General features: G+C 41.9%; 1 protein-coding gene across 1 annotated transcript in view; it reads right to left on the bottom strand.

Moving 5' to 3' along the window:
• Window positions 1–4,060, bottom strand: part of Prdm10 (PR/SET domain 10) — a 70,265-nt gene extending 66,205 nt beyond the window's left edge. The window contains exons 1-2 of the mRNA XM_051197005.1: window positions 3,899–4,060; window positions 1,353–1,517 (exon numbers count right to left, since the gene is read on the bottom strand). Of these exons, the coding sequence (XP_051052962.1) occupies window positions 1,353–1,517; window positions 3,899–3,967 (234 nt within the window). The 5' untranslated portion in view covers window positions 3,968–4,060. The remainder of the gene's footprint in view (window positions 1–1,352; window positions 1,518–3,898) is intronic.
• Between the last annotated feature and the right edge of the window lie 17,500 nt (window positions 4,061–21,560).

The raw sequence follows: 21,560 nt of genomic DNA, 5'->3' as shown, positions 1-21,560 counted from the left end.
AGTTGCTATTTCTTCCCTTTGACATTTAAAAAAATTATCAAAATTCAGACACCTGGTAACTTTATAATAAACTAGCAGTTAAATACATGCCATCCTTTACATACACTCTTTGGTAGTACTTTATTTTGCTGTGTTTTTCAAGACAAGGTTTTCTCTGTATAGCCCTAGCTGTCCTGGAACTCTCTCTGTAGACCAGGATGGCCTCCAACTCACAGAGATCTGGCTGCCCCGACCTCTGCTTGGATTAATAGCATGCACCACCACCCCCAGTCTTGGCTGTAATTTAATGCAGTCAGAGAACAAATACTAAGCCAAAGCATTCCAAAAGGACCATGTGAGCATTGGACAATTTCATTTCTAGAAACGAAATATTCTTGATGAAATATTATACAAAGACAACATTATGACAAGGGTCCTACTATAAAAATACACTTCTTAAAAAATCCCAGCACTTGGGAGGCAGAAGCAGGCAGATCTCTGTGAGTTCAAGGCCAGTCTGAACTACATAATAGTGAGTTCCAGGAAAGCCAAGGGTATGTAGGAAAATCCTGTCTCAAAAAGCAAGTAAGTAAGTAAATAAACAAATATTGACACTACAGGCCACTGGTAGATCATGCACTTAGCACACAGAAAGGCCTGGGTTAAAATGCAAACTCAAATGAAGAAATAATAGTAGTACAATGTATTGCAATCTTACTATGTCCTCAGCCTTTATTAGTATGTATGAGTATGGTAGTGAGACCTGTGCATATGTACTGTAAGTAACACATATGTATGTAATACATATTAAACATTTTGAACATTTTAAAGTGTCAACAATAATTGTGGAATATCTGTGTCACTCTTTTAGAAACTCCAAGTCAGTGGCAAAAAACAAAGGCTATATGGTAAAGCTTTTGTGGGTATATGCCTTGGCTTCTGGTACAGTTCTATAAACCAGTAAGTTACTAACAAACAACAGTACAAGCTGGTAGGATCCTTTGCTTACACGTTTAACTAAATAATCTGTATACTTTCATTGAGCCAACTGTGATTTAGCTATACGCTGTGTAGTATACAGAACCAAACACTTAGTTCCGGACACTTAGGAAAGGTAACAAATTCACAACCACCTCACTGGTCACTGGAAAGAAACCCTGACATGAGACTGGGACTCTAATTCATTTTTGCACTCCATTTAAATAAACACATCATCTCTTTTATTGCCCAGTTAGTAATACGCTCCTTGACAGCACAACTCTTATCTGAATGTTTACTGAATCAAAACATTTAGGATAACAACTGACCCATAGCAAACATAAGTTATCAGTATATTAATTAATAAACAAGTCAAAAAGAGATCCTTCACATGCCTGTGCAGCTTCCACCGGGTGGATGTACACCAGTGTGTGCTCTGGACCATCCACTGATGTGTAGGAGGCACCATCTGCTGTGTATACCACCTGCTGGGGTGGACGGACTTGGTCATCAGTGTATACAATCTGAGCCACGGTTCCAGCATCCGGAACAAAGTGCACCTGGAGGGAAAAGCAGGCATGTATGTAGCATCTATCCTTATAAAGCAAAATCAAATTCACAAAGGCCTGTGGTCAACCAAGCACAACTGAGCACAAATATCCCTAATGCAAGAAAAAGTAAGACTGATGTGTCTTCATCCGTGCTAAGCTAGAGTCCAGAAGGCAAGATGCAAGGACCTTGTCAGAAATTTATTGCTTAACATTAGAGAGCAGACTCTTTTGCCTTAAAAACCCAATGCAAATAGATAACTTCTGGTGACTCATGAGGGGGCAATTAATTGATCCTGGAAAAGCAACTGCAGATTCCTGAATGACACCCCTGCCAAAATACAAAACACATATTGCTCTGTGATGTAGGCCTAAAAGCAATTGCTTTCAACACATCATAAAAATCCTATTTTATAATGGGTAGTACTTTTCAGCGGACATATAAAAATAAGGTCACTTTTACTCCTACACGTTATTTCATATGTGAAGGGCATACACACACAGTGGGTGGGATGCAAGTCTTCCCTGTTAGCCAAGTAAAGAAGCTGAAACCCCTAACGAAATACTGTTAAATGGTTCTGGTCAAGTAGCTCAGCTGTCCCAAGGGGGATAATCTTCTGTATCCTAATACCTAAGAATCAAAAGCAAAACTGAGTTGTATAAAATCCTCTCTGAGCCAGGCATGATGCCTTTAATCCTAGCACTCCGGAGGCAGAGTTCAAGGCCAGCCTGGACTACAGAGCGAATTCCAGGACAGGCTCCAAAGCAATACAGAGAAACCCTATCTCAGAAAACAAACAAACAAACAAAAAAAGTAATAATAGTAATAATAATAATAATAAAATAAAATATCCTCTGTAAGCGGTCAGCAATAGAAGATTGACTCTGTGAGGCGCCAGCATGGCATGTGCCTAATGCCTGCCTGATATGGGAAGTCTGCAGGTGGATAACCAAAGCACTCATCTGGGGGAGATGTAACTGATGTGTTGATGTTGCTGGGTGGGCATCCTTGCTCCTTTCATGATTTGCCACTGGTCCTAATGTGTCTATGGCAGTTTTCTCCAGTGGGAAATAAGAGATTTCATAGATGACACATAAACTAACTTAATGCCCAGAAAGAATGCCAGAGGCCAAGAGTAACTGAGCACCACAGGAACACAACAGATTTCCTGCTAAGTGATTATTTCTGTCTTCTATATACATTCAATTTACGCCTGAAGATAAAGCACACACACGGGGGAAATTAGGTTCACAGCATATCTGCACAGCTTTCATTGTTGTAAGGCAATCCTGTGACTTCAGATTTATAATCTCATAATTTTCAGTTTTCTTATTCATGCCAAAGCTTTAAAATGGGGGTCAGACATTTTCCTCAAAAAAGGATAAAGCTAAGCTTTTCCAATTGGCTTTCATCATGGAAAGTCTATAAATGAGAATCTGCAGAACTTAGGAGCAAAAATGACTGGAAAGACGGGTACAGTGGGATACCCTGACCTCAGCTCCCCTGCAGGTAGGGATCCTGGTCAACAAAGGACTTCACAAAAACAATTCCTTTTGTTTTGCTCTTTTTTCTTTCCTTTTCTTTTCTTTTAAGGCACCTCTGACTGGCTCCAAACTCACTCAGTCAACCATACTGTCCTTAAACTCACAGAGATCAACTGCCTCTGCCTACCCAGTGGGCATGTGCTGCCATGCATCACCTTTTTCTTCCTTTTGGATAAATGCAGCATGTGAGTTCGTGAAAGTAGTCATCAAAGAGAAAAGTCGTGTTCCAATCACTCCACTGAGAATGTCTCTAGAACCACTTTTCTCTGGATTTCAGACTTCAACATTTAAATCTTATTATATAACCATTACTAATTATTACAGCATTGATTATATTGCCTAAATTAAGAAATATTTGCACATTTAAATATTACAAGGTTAACTAATTTTGACAATGGTACCAGGGTTATACAATTTAGTGAAAAATTGGATCAAAACCTTATGTTCGAGGCCAGTCTAGACCATATAGAAAGTTCCAGAACAGACAAGACCCTGTCTTAAAAGGAATGATAGGAAATTCACTTTATAAACACACCTGAGGTGTCATTACTCACGGAAAACTGAAACCCTACACTGGTTAATGTAAAAGAAGTCAGCAGTGGTTTGAGGTTTCTGGGATCAATAGCACATAAAGGAGGATAGTTAAACAGCTTCCACCAGTAAGGTGCAGAGGTGAAGCCATGGTGCTGATGAGCTCTTCCACCTCACATTTGACCTGTCAGTGAAGCAAAGTGCTGATGCATTCCAGCTCCTCAGAGCAAACTCTCACTTGGGCTCCCTCCCAAGCACTCTTACTACAGAGATAGAGACACTGATATATTTTTTAGCTGTTAGCATCCATCCTTCACCTGTGCAGTATTCTGTTCATGGTCCGCAGATGTCGGCCACACGTGGGAGCTTTCATCTTTGGAATCCATCTTGTCCTTGTTGAATAGCTCCAAGTCTGAGCCACCTACAGCAGCAGGACAGGATAGAGAACACTCATTTGTCTTGTACGTCCTGTACACATGTGTTCATGGAGGATAGGAAGGTCTCTGCAGCATGCCTGAGGAAAGATAGGAAAGTTTTAAGTGGATGGCTATATTTTAATAAATTAGTTTCAACTTATAGAGGGGAAAAAGTCTTATTAAAAGGCAGCACACTTAGGCAAAGGGGTAAAAATAAAATGTTATTTGTGGCAATAATGTAATGTTTTACATACCTACTATATTTTGAACAATCATTAGATGTATGTGTTTAATACACATGCACTGTATATAAAATGTAACCCTCATGAAAAATATTGAAGACAAATTTAATTCTCTTGAGAAAAAAGTTTTTCCATATATTAGCTGCAAATAAATGATGGGTTTATGCTCCAATCTGATTGCTGTATAGCCCAAGATTTTTATGGTAGACATGACCTCCTATACCACTCCCACTGATACTCAAGATGAAGAGCAGAAGAATAAAAGCAGCAAAACAAGGGTGAGCAACTGATGAAAGAAACTGAATTGTACAGGTCATAATTTAGTGAATGCATACAAATCTTGTCTTCCATCCTATCAGTTACAGGAGTGAATAGTGGGCAAGTCAAAGCCTTTCCAAACATCAACATGCAAAACACTATATTTTGAAACCTCATCTACTTTCTAAGTTAAGACTCCTTAAAAACTTATTTTTAAAAGGTTTACTTATTTATGTATATGGCTGTTTTGCCTGTATGTATGTCTACTACATGAGTGCCTGGTGCCTGAGAAGGCCAACAGAGGCCACCACATTCCCTAAAACTGCAGTTACAGATAGTTATGAGCCACCATGCAGGTTCTAGGAAGTGAACCAGGTTTTCTACAAGAGAAGCAACTGATCTTAACCACGAATCCATCTCTATAGCCCAATAAGATGGACTCTTTTTAAGGTACCAATCTCCCCTTTTGATGAGAATTATAAAACACTGGCATCTACAATATCACATGAGACTCATCAGGCCTAGTCTACTTCTAACCACTCCCACTAAAGTAGCATATGTAGACAGGGGGAGGTAGCAGTCAGACAGAAAAGATTGCTGGCCAGCATCCACCAGTGTTTGCTGTTAGTCATAGAAATATGCTGAGAAGCATGTTCCCAGACCACACACCCTCCAGTCTCTAAACCAAAATAAAGCTCAATGAAAGATACCATAATTTCCCTGCTGGTACATAACTTGAACTCTGGAGCTGCCATGTACAAACTGCACAGCACCTGTAAATAGCCTGTTCCTGCCTTCCTCACCCTTGCCCTACCCCTACCTACGCATGGGCTACTTTATAGAGAAATAAATGTGTCAAAAATCTTCATTGAGATTCTTCAAATAACATTATTTACCATCTTATTTCCTTTTCCTTGGGTGTGGTATATGCACATTATATATTAGTATGTAGCAACTTTTCTGTTGCTGTGAAAAAACACCAAGACCAAGGCAACTTACAGAAAAAGGGTTTATTTGGGTTTTCAGTTCCAGAAATTGCGGTTCTAGAAGATTAGAATCCATAATGGCAAGGAAGAAGGAGCAGAGAGGCATTGTGGCTGGAGCAGGATGCCAAGAGCTCACTTCTTGAACCATAAGCACAAAGCAGAGAGAGCAACTGGAAGTGGCAAAATGGATCATGTCTTGAAACCCTCAAAGCCTGCTTCTAGTGACACAGCGTTTCCAACAAGACTTCAAGTCCTAACTCCCCCTCCCCCAAATAGCATCCCAAACTTCTCTAATAATTGTACCAACTGAGGATCAAGTGTTTAAATATAGGAGTCTATGTGGGACTTTCTCATTCAAACCACCACTGCATGTTTGCATATGTCTGGGTACATTTGTACGCACACAAGTGTAGAGGTCCAATGTTGACACTGTCTTCCTTAATCCCTTCCCACTTTATTTATTGCAAGGTCTCTCACTGAACACATCGCTCATGCGCCAGCTTGCCCTGGGACTCCCGTCTCTACCTTCCATGTGCTAAGTCTGCAGACTGCCACCACCTACGCCTGGCTTTTGTGGGGTTTTGGGAATCCACACTCCAGTCTTTGGTTTTCAAGAGCTTTTCCCACCGCACCATCTCATCTTTCCTTTCTTTTCTCTTTTCACCTCACTCATTTCAGAGTAAATTACAAACACTGCTTCTTTGACTTTTCCCCTCTTGATATGGGGGTCTTGCTAAATTACCCAGGCTAGTCTCAAACTCCTGGGCTCATGTGGTCTCCTTTTATTGATCTCAGAAGTGACTGGAGTTATAGGTATGCACCATCCTCCAGCTTACCTCCAAATTCTTAAGGAACTAGTTCCTAAATCTGAGAACATTTTCTTGGAGGCCCAGGACCACAGTCCAAGTCACAGAGGTGACACCGAAACAGCAACTCTGCTTTACTCACAGACCTTCCTAATGCTTTGTCAACTGTCTAATTCACTGTCCTTAACAGCCAAAGGAACATTTTTTTCTCTCTGGCTCTGATCCAATCTGGCATCAAACACTGTTCACTGTGTGTGCCCACGGTCATATCCCTCTATCTCCTTCAGCCTAAGAGCTTCCTGTTCCTGGTCTTCTATGACCTTGACACTTTTGAAACACACAGAATGGTGTTCAGTTTATCTGATGTTTCTCCATGGTTAGATTCAAGATATGTATTTTTAGCATGAATTAGATTCAAGATACGTATTTTTATCACAAAAGATATGCAGTACCCTTCCCATACAAGCATTAGAGAAAATTTTCAACTTGATCAAATGCACCTAGCCATGGGAATACTTCATGAATCTATGTCCTTGCAAAGTGTACACAGCCGCAAATGCCTGCTCTTTGTGTTGTTTCTAGAAAGGTGCTTTGTAGTTAGAGGGAAAGGTGGAACCCAGAACCTCACAGGTGATAAGCAAGCACTTTACACCAAGCTAAAGCTAGCCTGTTCTATTTCTTTCATTTTATTTTTATATATGTCTAGTTTAATAGGTATTAAATACAATTAGCTGAAAATCAAAAGACTACAAAGTACACAATGGACAATCACCCTCCCAGCATCTCTTAGCCATTCTTCAGGAACAATTCACAGAATTCATTACTTGTTTTTCCTTCCATAAGCATTTCATTCACATACAAGTACATAGACAATATATGTTTATCTCTCCAACTACAAACAAATGTATTATTGATTCCTCACAAGGTAACAACTCTTCCACATTTGTTTGTTCTATTTTGTGCACTTTTCCATCCACATATGTTTTCTTCATTTTTTATTCTAGCTGCATAATTTCTTTGTGTGAATATATTGTCATTTATTCAACCACCCTTATGTCAACATATGTCTCAGTTCTTGGACAGAAAGTCCTTGCCTAGTAAACATGAGGAGCTGAGTTCAAGCCCTAGAAACCATAAGAAGCCAAGTGTTGTACTTGGTGAGTTCTAAGCCAGTGAAGGCTCCAGGAATGGGAGGCATGGGACGATAGTCAGCATCTGAGGACTGACACTCAAGGTCCTCCAGTATGTGTGCATCTGTGCAACCACATCCATAGCCAACCCTCACACACAAATGAGTACTGGGGTTAAAGACATGCACCACCACACCTGGTCATTTGGGTTTTCTCTAAATGACAAGATGACAATTAATTTGGGACAGCTATTGGGATTGTGGTGGTTAGTATGTCATATTCTTATTTCCAAGAAGATTGTGACGCAGTTGAACTGGCTGTGTGCAATGAGATCGCTATTAGTTAGCTTCTGAACTCACACTGGCACTCACCTACCCTGCAGCTAGCACTCTGAGCACACCTGAGGCACAGCACAAGCACACTAACAAATGCCTGGGACAGTCTCAGCTGGGAGAAGCGTGTGGAAGGCTGTGGGCTCCTGATCTGAGTTTTAGCAGCAGCTTAGCTAACCTTGGGCAAATCCCAAAAGGACTTTCTCTTTTATTCATTCTCTGAAAATGGTGGTCATATGTTTACTGAGAGATGGCATAAAACAATAAGTGAAAAGTGCTTTACCATAGTGTTTGCTACATAATAAGCAGTCACTTTTGGGTATCCAATCCTGTTACAATCTCCTTCCTGATTATCTTAAGCCTCTAAATTCCTAAAAATCAGGGGTATGTTTTGTTAACTGCTGACATGAAGAAGGACTTGGGTTGTTGTTGTTGAGTGGTTTAAAGATATCCTGATTGCAAGGGAGGAGGGGGGCAGAGGAGGATGCCTAACACAGAGGTGTGCTGAGATCACTTTCTTGAGGAGACAAAATGTAATAGATGGTAGAAAGAAAGCAAAAACCAGAAGGAGCAGATCAGTCATTCCAGACTGAAGTGTCCTTGTTAATCTTACTGGATCAAGAAACAGCACATGATGTAAAACATCTGCAACTACATGAATCAGGGTTTGGGCATGACTGGGAGGGAATAAATAAGTCCTTATGGTATGCAGAGGACATGAAATGGTCACTTTGTTTCCAGGAAAATAACACAGGAACTTTCAGCAATAAGGACGAGAATCACTATCCAGAGGTAGTTCCCAGTAAGTTCAGTAGACCCATAGCAAATAAAGCCCAGTGTGGTATTGGGGGATACACATCTGGTCTTTGTCCCCTTTACCTGGCAGGTAAATCTTAAGTCCCTAGCCTCTCCAAAGGGTGCTAATGATACAGCCGATGTTAGCAGCCTAGGGAAGTTTGGGATGGGTGCTGGTTGTCACAAAGGCCAAAGCAGAACTAAAAGATTGTGGCTTCTGCCCTCAGATGTTATCATCTGAGCAGCCTCCTCAAATACCTTCTGAGCCATTTTTAGTTCCCATTCTGCCATTTACTCACTATCCTGTCCCAAACTCTAAAAACAAGTAGGGGATGAGACAGACAACAGACCAAAGGTTAAACTTAGCACCAAAGGCCAATGATTTAATCAAGCTCAAGTCTTCAAAATGACAGTTTAGCCAGCTTCAGGATAGCTTCCTGGGAAGAAGGACATCTGGAGAGGGCAGGAAGCCCACCCCTACCCCTGCCCTGTGTAGTATATCATCATATGGAGTTCACTGGCATCCTCAGTAATATCCATTACTACAAGACAGTAAACATCAAGTGTTTCCCTGGGATCTAATGAGCCACCCTATTGAAGCATTGGAAGTCCACAAGGGTGTGGGGAATGTCAACTTAGAACAGGCCATCAGGAGGACAGGCAAAACAATCTGGAATTGTGGCTGGTATCTCAAATGGGCAGCAGCCTTAAGGACTGAGCCATCAAGTTGGGTGAGCTAAGCTATCTCCAGGAAGACAGCATCCCAGCTAAATTAGATTTGGTTGGGTTGTTGTTTGTTTGTTGTTTGCTTGTTTTTCTTTTTTTTTCGAGGCAGGGTTTCTGCATAGTCGTCCGTGGCTGACAGTTCTGGAATTTGCTCTGTAGACCAGGCTGGCTTTGAACACAGAGATCCCCTGCCTCTGCTTCCCAAGTACTGGGATTTAAAAGTGTGCACCACTGGCTGACTGGTTGTTTTTGTTTGTTTTTATGAAATATAAATGTATCCCTTAGCATCAGCAGCTTAAATTCAATAAAATGTAGAAATATTTGTGATCAATCAGCATAATTGGTGGCAAAGCTTTTCATCCCTGGTAAACCCTGAATACATCTTTTAGTATAGAGTAAGCACTGAGGAGAGCAGGGTGACCATAGCTGTGCCCCACAGGAAAGAGCATCTAATGGGAGAGCTGATAAGCAACTTCTCAGTCCACTCCCTGTGACACCTACATGGTAAAACTAATAGTGGTGGAGACTAAGGAGGCAATTAATTTTGAGTGTCCAGCCTCCTCAAACACCCTCTTCTCAGTCATTTTTGGGTTCCCATCCTGTCATTTATAAGCTGCCTCTCCCTTCATTTTTATTATCTCATTCCCACTATCATTGGACCATTCTCAGCTAATGCCACTACTCCAAAACCTGAGAGTCCAGAAGTTCCTACCTCCATTGCCTACAACTATTAGAGAAAAGTTATAAGGAATCCAACTCTATGGTATGAGATAAGAAAACTGGCTTCAATACTTGAGAAATTCCAGGGGCTGGGAATGCCACTCAATTAGTAGAGTACTTGTCTAGCACACACAAAACCTAGCACTGCATAAAACCATTCCTGGTGATGTATGCCTGTTCTCACAGCACTCAGAGGGTAGAGGCAGGAGAGCCAGAGGCTAAAGTCATCCTCTACTACACAGTGAACCGAGGCCAACATGAGACCCTTCCTCAAAAGAAAAAAGAAACCCCTCACCTATGGTTCTCAAGTTCCAACAACAGAACATCATGAAATATTAATCTCCTTATTAATTTTTTTAATCATTTGAAAAGCAAGATGAATCAAAAAGGATACCACAAAATCACTTGCCATGCAAGCCTGACAACCTAAGTTCAATCCTTGAAACCTACTTGAAGGTAGGAAAGGACCAACTCAACCAGCTTGTCTTCTGACCGCCAGAAATGTGCCATGGTACATATGCACCCACACGAACACACATACACAAGCATACAACAACAATTAAAAAGTAATCATTCTAAACAGTAAAGATGGCGACGCTCAGCAGTTAAGAGCACTGACTGCACCTGCAGAGGACCCAGACTCCATTCTTAGCACACACATGATGGCTCGCAACCATCTTAACTCCAGTTTCAGGGGATCCGATGCCCCCTTTTGGACTCCTTGGGCACCAAGCACATAAGTAATGCACTCATGCACATGCAGGTAAAACACTCGTACACATAAAACAAAATACATATTAAAAATGTAAAAGATAATGGTGTTTGGGAGAGAGCTTTATCGATAAACAGCCACCACGTACATTTGCAAGTGGTTAAGTGGTATTTTTAGATTTTTTTGCATAATAAAAAGTTAAAATAAAATGTTCATTGATAACCAGTAGTAATCACTGCCCCACTTCTTCATGGAGGAGATGGGATGTGACAGGTCTCTTTTCTCACAACAATCATGAATGAATCCATGGCCACCAAGAGGTAAGATTTGGCACATTCAAGAAAAATCCTGCTTGCCAACCCTTCCTCTACCTGGCCAAACTGGCATTGTTCTCCCACTATCACTGCAATCTGCTGGGATCGGGTCTTGAACTGTGGCCTTCTGAAATCCTTAGGATCCAATCTGCTGCTCAGGTGGCAGGCTGGCTGTATTATCACCGCCCTCCAGAAGCTGGGCACATAGTAGTAAACAGTAGGGGACAAAGGCAGCCAACATCACAGAGTTTAATCTACAGTTGTTTTTGGTTTTGTTTGGTTTTTTGAGACAGGGTTTCTCTGTGTAGCTTTGGAGGCTGTCCTGGAACTCGCTCTGTAGACCAGGCTGGCCCTAAACTCACAGAGATCGGCCTGTCTCTGCCTCCTGAGCACTGGAATTAAAGGCATGAGCCACCACTGGCCAGCTTTAATTTAGTTTTAATCTCAGTTTCTTACTCCTTGAGTTTTATTTGCACCAGAGCTGGAGTAAGGGGAAAGACAATGAGAGCTGGTCTCAGAAAACACTACAGTTACCTAAAGTGCCTCTGAGACTTTTTTAGAAGGAAAGGAGGAGGGAGGAGGAGACGGCAGTGGGCCGTAAAGGATGCTCTTGTCTGGCTCATTAAGATGTGAGCACAGGCCATGCTGGGAACCTACTTTAACAGCCCACTCCAAAACCCCACCTTCACCTGGTTTCTTACTTCATAAATTCTCAGGCTTTAGTGCTAACTTTGTTTCTTGGATCTCTGACTACTGACCTGATTCACTTGGTGTTTCATTGTTCTTTCTTTTTTATGCAAGACTTAGGAAGCTCCTTGTCATGGTTTCACTGTGACGGGTCCCCTCCCTGCAGGCTCCTGTGTTTGAGTACTTCATCCCTAACTAGCAGAGCTGTTTCAGGGGGTTGTAGAACCTTTAGAATGTGGGACCTAGCAAAAGGAAATAGGTCAGGTTTTATAGCTTGGCCTTGTTTTCTGTCCTTTGTTTTTTGATCAGCTGAGATATAAGCAAGCAGATGCCATACGCTACCCCCACCATGGAGCCATCCACACAATGCCTTTCCTGCATGCTGCCCCTCCATGATTCATTTTATCTACTCAAACCACTGGTCAAAATGAATCCTTGCTATCTGTTGCTTGTTGGAAGTCAGGTATTCCATCAAAGCTAAGTAGTCACAATAGAGGCTCCTAGCAAATGCAAACTTTTCCAGAGCACCCAGCCCTGTGGGGGTGGCCAGAGGGAGCCATAGGTTCAGTACCAATCACAAGGACAAGACACTGAAGATAAATTACTCAAATTCATCTCAGCCAGGATCCAAGGAGCTCACATAGACCAATTCAGTTCATTAATTTAGTGTCCACACCAACCCAAAGACATTGTTTAAAACTCAGGTTCAGGAAACACATAATGGCATACACTAGCAAGTCAAGTAGCCAATGAGAGCCTCATGAGTAAGAAGCACCACATTAAAATTGAGAACAAGTACAGTGAACATAAAGAGCTTTTGCTCACATTTGGATGTGAGCTAAAGCTTTTACATTAAACTGATTCCTGGAACAAACAACCTTAGAATTCAGGAAAGAAAATGCAGTAAGCTTAGTTCTAACTTGTGAAAGGAAACTGAAGCAGAAATACAATGGACAAATAACAAAATGATGCATATTTCAGTACAAGATCCCTAGCCTTGCTATGAAATGCACCTATTAGATCCTTTGAATATATGCTGGCTAGTTTCATGTCAACTTGACATAAGCTAGCATCATTTTCAAGGAGGAAACCTCAATGGAGAAAATGCCCCCACCAGATTCTTTTTTATTTTTATTTTATTTTTTTTTTAATTTTATGTGCACTGGTGTTTTGCCTGCATGTCTCTGTGAAAGTGTCAGTTGCTAGCTGTCATGTGGGTGCTGGGGATTGAACCTGGGGCCTCTGGAAGAGCAGTCAGTGTTCCTAACCTCTGAGCTCCAGTGGTACATTTTCTTGATTGATGGTTGAAATGGGAAGACCCCTGGCCTGGTGGCACTGGCGCGTATAAAAAAGGCAGGCTGAGCAAGCCATGATGAGCAAGCCAAGAAACAGCAGTCTTCTATGGCCTCTGCCTCAGTTCCTGCCCTGACTTCCCTGGATGATACACTACAACTTTCATTTGGTCATAGTATTTTATCACAGCAACAGAGCCCTAACAAAGACTGTATAGTCTCTTGGTTTTGAAAAAAACAGTTGCAACAAGTTGCTAGGACTGCTGTGGAAAAGTGGGAATGAGTCACATGTATATGAAACAAATACCATTACCTTCTTGCCTAGTGAGGTTTTCCAAATGCCTTAAGAGACCCTATTTCATCTGCTGTCACCTCAATGGCTGAAAAGGTCTACTCTTGGTGTGACTCTGGAGAGATTATCACCTCTGGTAAACCAACAGCCTAAGGGCTATGCAGCCACACAGCAGGGTGTCTATCTACCATACCACACTGACTCCAACGAGGGAGCTACTGGAAATGCAGTAGTGGGGTGGGAGGAAATATGGCTAAAATATTTTTCTATTTGCAATAGAAAGTAATTAGACAATTTTATAGAATATATATGCCTGAGAAGCTGAAGGCTTTCATAAAGGATTTCAGCAAATTAAAAAAGAAAAAAGAAAAAGAGGGTTGGGGGATACTGCTTAGTGATAGAACACTTGCATAGAGGTTTGATCCCCAGCACTGCAGGGAGAAGGGAGATTATGTCTTTGACTAATAACATTTTTATTTGCTTCTTTTTTTTTTTTAATTTAATCCTTTCTAGGCTTGGCACATTTCTATATAAACAAATGTATAAACTTAAGGTGAGTAAGAGCACAGCAGTAAGAGCTGTTGCACGTTATCTACTGAGGGCACAGTTAGCAACTGCTATAAATGTCAACAAGGAAGCTAAGAGTGAATGCTCCAGTTGTTTAAAAAAAAAAAAAAAAAACACACTTCAGAAATAAAGTTTTATGCCATTAGTGGGGTGGATGTTTAGAAAAACATTCAGACACTGGTAAGTAACTAAAGCTGATCAATTTTGAAGTAAACAGCCTTTTGATTTTATGACAGTGAAGGGTTTCAACTCCAAAACTATGGTGCTTATAACTCCAGTTTTGGAGATGAACTATTCTCTGGCCTCCATGGGAACCTGCAAGCACGTATGTGGTGCACATAAGGAGATGCTGAGAACACAGAAGCAGGCTGGGAGGAAATATGGCCAGAAGATTTTTCAACTGCAGTAGAAAGCAAATGTAGGCAATTTTTTCTAGGATATATAAGCCTGAAAAGATAAAAGCTTTCATAAAGGATTTCAGGAAATTAAAAAAGAAAAGAAAGAAGAGTTGTCACACACATACAAAATATACAACTATATAAAGAGATTAAGACCTTTAAGAAAGGAAGGGAGGGGAGAAGGGAACAAGGGAGAGGAGGGAGGGAGGAAGGAAGAAAGGAAGCCCTGTCAGGTCAAAAGGCTAGAAAGATGGCTCAATGGTTAGAGCACTTGCTGCTATTGCAGAGGACTTGGGTTTGGCTCCCAGCGTCCACATGGCAGCTCACAACCATCTGGAATTTTAATTCCAGGAGATTTTACACCTTCTTTTGGCTTCTACAAGCAATGCATATATATGGTACATTTACATTCATGCAGGTAAAACATTTTTACACATAAATCTTAAGAGAAAAAGTTGTTCCTAGTTGATTTTTCTGACCACAATCAAGAAAGATATTATATATCCCCAAGAATTGAACTACTATTTAAAAATAATCAACAAAAAAAATCAGATTAGAAAGCAGAGAAGAGAAGCAGGACTAGACAAGATTCAGGAGTGAGCCTGCGTGGCAACTCCTCCTCCACTCATGAGTCCTTCAAGCCCCTCTTGCCAGGCAATAGCTCCTTGCTTTCCTGGTGCACAGAGCTAGGACTATCAATTAAGGCTTTTCTTCTAAAAAAGGTTCTTTTATCCAGTTAGAGTTAGGGTATTCCTTTCTTCATGATTCAAAGGAGGAAGCAGCAAATCTTTCCTGTTAGCACAGGGAATGTGGACTTTCCCCTTCTAGTTCAAATAAGAATTTTCATGTACCAAAAACAAAGGTGACTCCTCCCATCCCATTTGATAGTCTGCTCGTGGGGTGGTGGGGCTCCATCAAGTCCTTCAAAGGAATCCCTACCATTCACTCAAAGAAATGAAAAGCCCAGGTGATGAGACTTGTTGGGGGTCTGTGTCTGTCATGCCTACATGAAAATCCTCAAGAGTTCAGAGGGCTCCGTGTGAGTTCTAAAAGATGGCAAACCTTGATGTCTGCCTTTGACTTTTCACAAAGGCTAGCTGCTAAAATGTGAACACAATTTCAGAGAGAACTCCATCAGGGGCCTCTGTTCTGCTCTCAGGAGCCACTAGGAAGAAGCTCAAAGCAGCGGTGTGTTGTATTGCTGAGGGACAGTAGAGACCCACAGCGTCTGAGTTGGGGCAAATTCACAAAGTAAGTGAGTAGGACAGATGTGCATCCTCTCACAGGGAACCCACTGTCTTTCTTCCAGGCCCACTGTCCTCTGGCAGACTACAAGGTATGGTACCTCAAAGTTTGAACTGTTTTATGGCTGGTCTATGGTCAGGATGGGTCCACCTGAGGGCCAGCCCTTCCAGTGCAGAAGGAACAATTTCAAAGTATATTTGAGGGACCTTGGACCTCAGTTTCCATGTGTCCAGTGACAAGAGACTACCAAATACCCCATTCCTCCGTTCACCTGCTATGTCTCTAGCTCTGGGGTGTTGGCCCCTGTGCTCTGACTGCATTAGTGGCCCATCCACTCTAATTGCTGACTTCCCCAGCCTATTCATATTACGGAAATCTCTGCTGATTTCTCTGCCTCTCAGCAACTACTTACAAATTTCCCAGCCCCACAGGGAGGAAACAGGTGCCAGAAGCTGGGCTTGTTTTCCTCAGTATCCCCACTCCAGGAGCTGACCAGGACTGTGATACTCTTGCAAGAAACTGAAGGCCATTTCAAAGATGTGCACTGTGGTCAACACACCTGTTACCTTATGACTGTACTTATCAGAGACTTTTGAACTTACCAATGGCAGTGTAAGTTGTCCCAGACAAGAGTGACACTGCTTTTAGGTCTATCTGACATAACAAAGTGATCTCAACAAGATACAACTGGGACCTTGGAAAATTCTTCCCTTGATAAAGAAAAAGAGCAAAAAGCACCAAGGAATCCTTTCAGCACAAGAGGTACTGAAAATGCCCTACTATTAAATATCCTAACCCTGAAATCCAATGGCAGTTCTCTACATCATAATTTTTCACATAGCAAAAGGAGATAGTATTTGAAAAGCATATATCTAATAAATTTATATTGAGAATAAAGAAATAAATAATTAAGCTGGGTGTTAGTGGTATATGCCTTTGATTACAGCACTTGGGGGGCAGAGGCAAGTAAATCTCAGAGTTCAAGGCCAGCTTGGTCTACAGAGCAAATTCCAGGACAGCCAGAGCTACCCAGAGAAACCCTATCTTGGAGAAGAGAAGAAGTAAATAACAAGACAGGACTAGACCTGTGGCTCAGTAGTTAAGAGCACATACTGCTTTCATAAAGGCCTGAGTTCAGCTCCCAGCACCTACATCAAGTGGCTCACAACTGCCTGTAACTCCACTCCAGGATTATCCAAAGCATTGAACCTGGATGGTGACTCACATACACAGACATATACATAATTAAAAATAATTAAATAACTAAGACAAAATAACAAAGGATCTGAGTAAACCTTTTTTCTCAGTTGAACCTTTGAAAACACGGTAAGTAGGACATGATGGTATATGTGTATAGCACTCAAGAGGGTAAGGCATAAAAATTCCAAGATCAAGGCTAGCCTGTGTGTGTGGGGGGGGGGGGGGGGGGGGGGGGGGAGACCTCTCAAAACAAACAATAAAAAGAAAAGGAGGAGGAAAGAAAAGAAAAACTATAAGTAAACAAAAGACCACTTATATCTTTAAAGTCCAGAACTGTATGCCTATACAAGCAAACTATAGATTAGTGATTCTATAGGTAGGGCTGGGAGGGGGAGGAGCTAAGAGGTACACATTTCTTTGAGTGATGAAAACATTCTAAAACTGAACACACACACTCACACACACACACACACACACACACACACACGGATATATTTTCATATAAAATACTGAATTAGAAAAAGTAGTGATAAAATGGTTTTAAATAAAAAGTAAGCTATCCTCTCCCTTCCTACCCCATCTCTACATGCAGCCACTGATATCTTCTTGTGAGCCCTCCCCTGTTACACAAACCCCATACACAGAAACCAGCTGTGTCTATATGCACAAGCTCAAGCAGAGCCATACAGCATGAGTCACACTTTAATAGGCTGTGGGCATCTCTCAAGATGCTTAAGTATTTGTAGTAAATACTACTTTTAACATGGTAGATGTAGAAAAAAAAAAAAAAAAACTACTCAAATATTTACCTAGTAAAGGACTTTCTTTGGTCGTGATGATTCCAGGGACAACAATGCTAGGCAAGCACACTACCACTGAACAACATCCTCACTCAGTATTTTCATTTTTACCCTTATTTAAAATATGTATGTATGGACTGATTGTGATGCAGAAAGACCATCCATACACTCAAACATAAGGAATGTCTTAGTAAAAGGAAAAGTATCGGCACAAGACACCCAAGACCAAATTCTCAGCACAAAGATTTATTTGCCCCAGAGGGACAGAGGGCAGGAACAAGAGACAAAGATAAGAGACAGTGGTCAAGGGAGAAGAGGAAGGGAACAAGAGAGAAGGAAGTGGTATTTGTCCCAGAGGGGGACAAAGGACTGCCTCTAGACAGAGAGGAGACAGATGTGGCACACAGGTCAGTGGCAGTTTATAAAGGTACAGTGGAAACCCTGTAATGAGGTGTTTAATTTTAATTGGGCATGTTAATTAGGAGAGACAAAGGGGACTTCTGATTATTGAATTTCACTACTTGGATAACTAGCCCATAGTCAGCCTATGGGGAGAAAGTGGCCATTGAAGGGAATAGACCTTGGTGACTAGCTTTAGGAATGTAATCTGATGATTTTTAGCAAGGCAGAGGGAAGTATAAAGAAGAGCAAGGCCTCCTAGAGCCATACCTGCCATGCTCGAGCTGGCCAGAGTCCCTTTACTTGGGAGTTGGGCAGCTTACTCAAGAGACTGACAAGGGGCCATTTCTAGAATCCAGGAGTTTGTGGCCACCTTCAACAGTGTAGGGAGACCCTACCTAATTAAAAAAAAAAAAAATCAAAATATGCCGGACAGTGGTGGGGCACACTTCAATCCCAGCACTCAGGAAGCAGAGACAAGAGGATCTCTGTGAGTTCAAAGCCAGTCTGGTTTACAGAGCAAGTTCCAGGGCAGGCCACAGAGAAACACTGTCTCAAAACAAAATTCAAAATAAAGCCAGGCAAGGTAGCACACCATTGGCCCCAGCACTTGGGAGGCAGAGGCAGGCACATCTCTGTGAGTTTAAGGCGTGTGTGTGTGTGTGTGTGTGTGTGTGTGTGTGTGTGTGTGTGTGTGTGTGCAGGCACATCTCTGTGAGTTTAAGGCGTGTGTGTGTGTGTGTGTGTGTGTGTGTGTGTGTGTGTGTGTGTGTGTGTGTAAGTCAAAGCTGGGCATTTTTCCTCATGGCTCTCCCCCTTATTTTCAAACAGGGTCTCTCACTGAACCTGGAGCTCATCAATTCAACTAGATTAGCTGGCCAGGAGGCCCCTGGGATCCTCCCACCTCCACCACTAGAGTGCTGGTACTACAGGCAGGTGTCACTGCATCCTGCTTTTATGTGGGCACTGGGGCTCAAACTCAGGTTCTCAAGCTTATGCAGCAAGTAACTTACTGACTAAGCCACCTCCCAGACCCTACCTTACTTTTGTTTATTTTTAGCAGGGTTGGGCTTGGACGCATGGTCTGGTGAGTGTTCCCAGTGAGCTGTGTTGCTTGTTCCACAGTGACCATCACTTAACATCTTTACAGCTTTAGGTGTTTTCTGAGCCTCTTCCTTTCTTGCCTGTTTCCCATCCTTGAACTCACTATTCTCCTACTCCCAACTCTTGAGTGCTAGGATTAGAGGTTTGAGACACCATGCCCAGTTTTGAACTTTTTTTCAGTAGTATTCGGACCGTTTTGTTTGCTTGTTTCTTGGGGTTTTTGTCCCCTTATAGGTGAAGCTCACCTCAGACTCAGTGTGTGACAGAAAATGACCCTGAGTTCCTGATCTTCCTGACTCTATCCCCTAATCACTAGGATTACAGGTATATATCAGCATGCCTAGTCCATATTTTTTTTTATAATCAAGTTATTTTCGTTATCAAAAATGTTAAATTTTAATTGTTTATCATCATTGAGCTAGTTTTTATAGTTACTCAGTGTCCATAGGAATGAAGGTAGCTTAGGAAGGACCAAACACAGTGACAGCTAAAACTGAGCAGACCTTTGTTTCTACAAAACTGATGCTGGCTCTGCACTGTGAACAGTCCTGCAGCAGCTGAAGCATTGCAGCAATTAAACATTTTTACTGAATTAAATTCCCAAATCCAACATTATAGAGCCCTCTTGGAAACGCCCATCAGCTTCATGCCTTACTCACTCAAGAGGTCATCCTCTATGGTCTCACTTTGTTTTTGGTGCTAGAAATCAAGCTCTGCCTCAGCAAGGCATTCACTCTACACAAGCCTCACCCCAAGGCCCTGATCCCTTTCCATGAAGACAGAGGTGTCTGCAATGAGCACTCCAAGCTGGATTAAGCCTGGTCCACCTCTGTACCATGTTCAGGCTCTCACTCTGTCTGCTGTCTTCCCCTATCACTCCCTACTTTCTCTGGCTTTTGTTTGTTTTTTGTTTGTTTTTGAGATAGTGTCTCTTCACTGAACCTGGAGCTCAAGGACTGGCTAGACAGGCTGACCAGTGACATCTAGGGATCCACCTAGCTCTGGGGTTATAGGCACATGCTGCTGTTCTGAACTGAGGTCCTTGTGGACTTTACCCATTGAGCCCTGTCCTCAACTCCCAAGCTCTCGGTTCCCAAATGGACCATTTCTTTCCTTCTTTCTGTTCAAAGCTGCTCCCACCTCAACTCCCAACTGGTGAACTTGTCTCATGTCACTGGGAAACAGACCCTATCAGGGTCTACACACACTCATTAACCCTTCCATGACAATGCAGGAAACATACCCAGTCAAACCAAAGACTACTCATGAACCCAGCTAGCCCCAGAGCACAGCCTTCTTGGGCCCTGAAGACTTCTTTTTGTCTCTTCTGCAGTATTGGCTTCTTTCTCTATGGGAACATCCACACCAGCAAATATGCACTAGAGTCTCCCATTATTATTAAATTATATAGAAGACAGGCCTTGTGGTGCATGCCTTTACTCCCAGCATTCAGTAGGACACACTCACACATACACACACAGATGGTACACACACACACACACACTGGGGCACACACACAAATGGTACACACACAGGGCATGCACACACATGTACACACATACACACTGGGGATTTGGAGATGAGGGCTGAGTTTTAGGTTGGTGATAAAGCCTTTACCCAGCATGCATTGAAATCCTTGGTCTGACCGATCTGATCCTAAGGACTCGAAAAACAAGTTTGAAGATTTCTAAACATACATTGTATTCTGATAAAATGTTTACAATGAACAGTTTCCCTTGGACCCAGTTTCCTATGCAACCACTATTTCTCACATATACTGAAAAGAGTTAACTGTAGTTTATCTCCATTGTCACATTTGAAATTATTTTTTTATTTCATGTTCATTGGTTCATTGGTGCTTTGCCTAAATGTATGTCTGTGTGAGAATGTCAGATCCCCTAGAAGTGGAACCACAGACAGTTGTGAGTGGCCATGTGTGTGCTGGGAATTGAACCTGGATCCTCTGGAAGAACAGCCAGTGCTCTTAATGGATGAGCCATCTCTCCAGCCCTGAAAATACACTAAAAAAAAAAAAAAGTATATCCCAGACTGGCTTGGAACTCATTATGTAGCAAAGAATGACCTTGATCTGATCATCATGCCTCTGTTTCTATGTTTGAAGATTATAGTCATGTGCCACCACAGGTGGGTTATATAGTCCTAGGAGTTGTACCCAAATGCCAAAGTCACTGTTAGCCCCTAGGGGACAGCCATTTTACACATTCTCTCTAACCCTAACAATTAAAAGAACTGGGGATTTGGAGGTGTGGCTCAGTGACAGAGCACTTATCTACTATTCTGTATGAGGCTCTGGGTTCTATCCCTAGCACTGCAGGGAAAGAAAAAAAGGCGGGAAGCTGTTAACGAGTAGGTTTTTCCTGCCAGCCTGGACCCACCACTGCACCAGCCCCAAATAACATGAGAGACTTTGTATTTGATATAATGAATAAAAATGGGTTAATACTTAAGACAAAAAAAGCTAGCTGATAAAAAAACAAGTAACTGGCCAACAGCATTTATATCTAATACAGAGTCTGTGTGATAATTGGGGCTGCTGC

This window comes from Phodopus roborovskii, unplaced genomic scaffold, assembly GCF_943737965.1.
Source record: "Phodopus roborovskii unplaced genomic scaffold, PHOROB, whole genome shotgun sequence".
NCBI lineage: Eukaryota > Metazoa > Chordata > Mammalia > Rodentia > Cricetidae > Phodopus > Phodopus roborovskii.
Note: the sequence above shows the minus strand (reverse complement) of the source record. Positions and strands in the feature narration are given on the sequence as shown.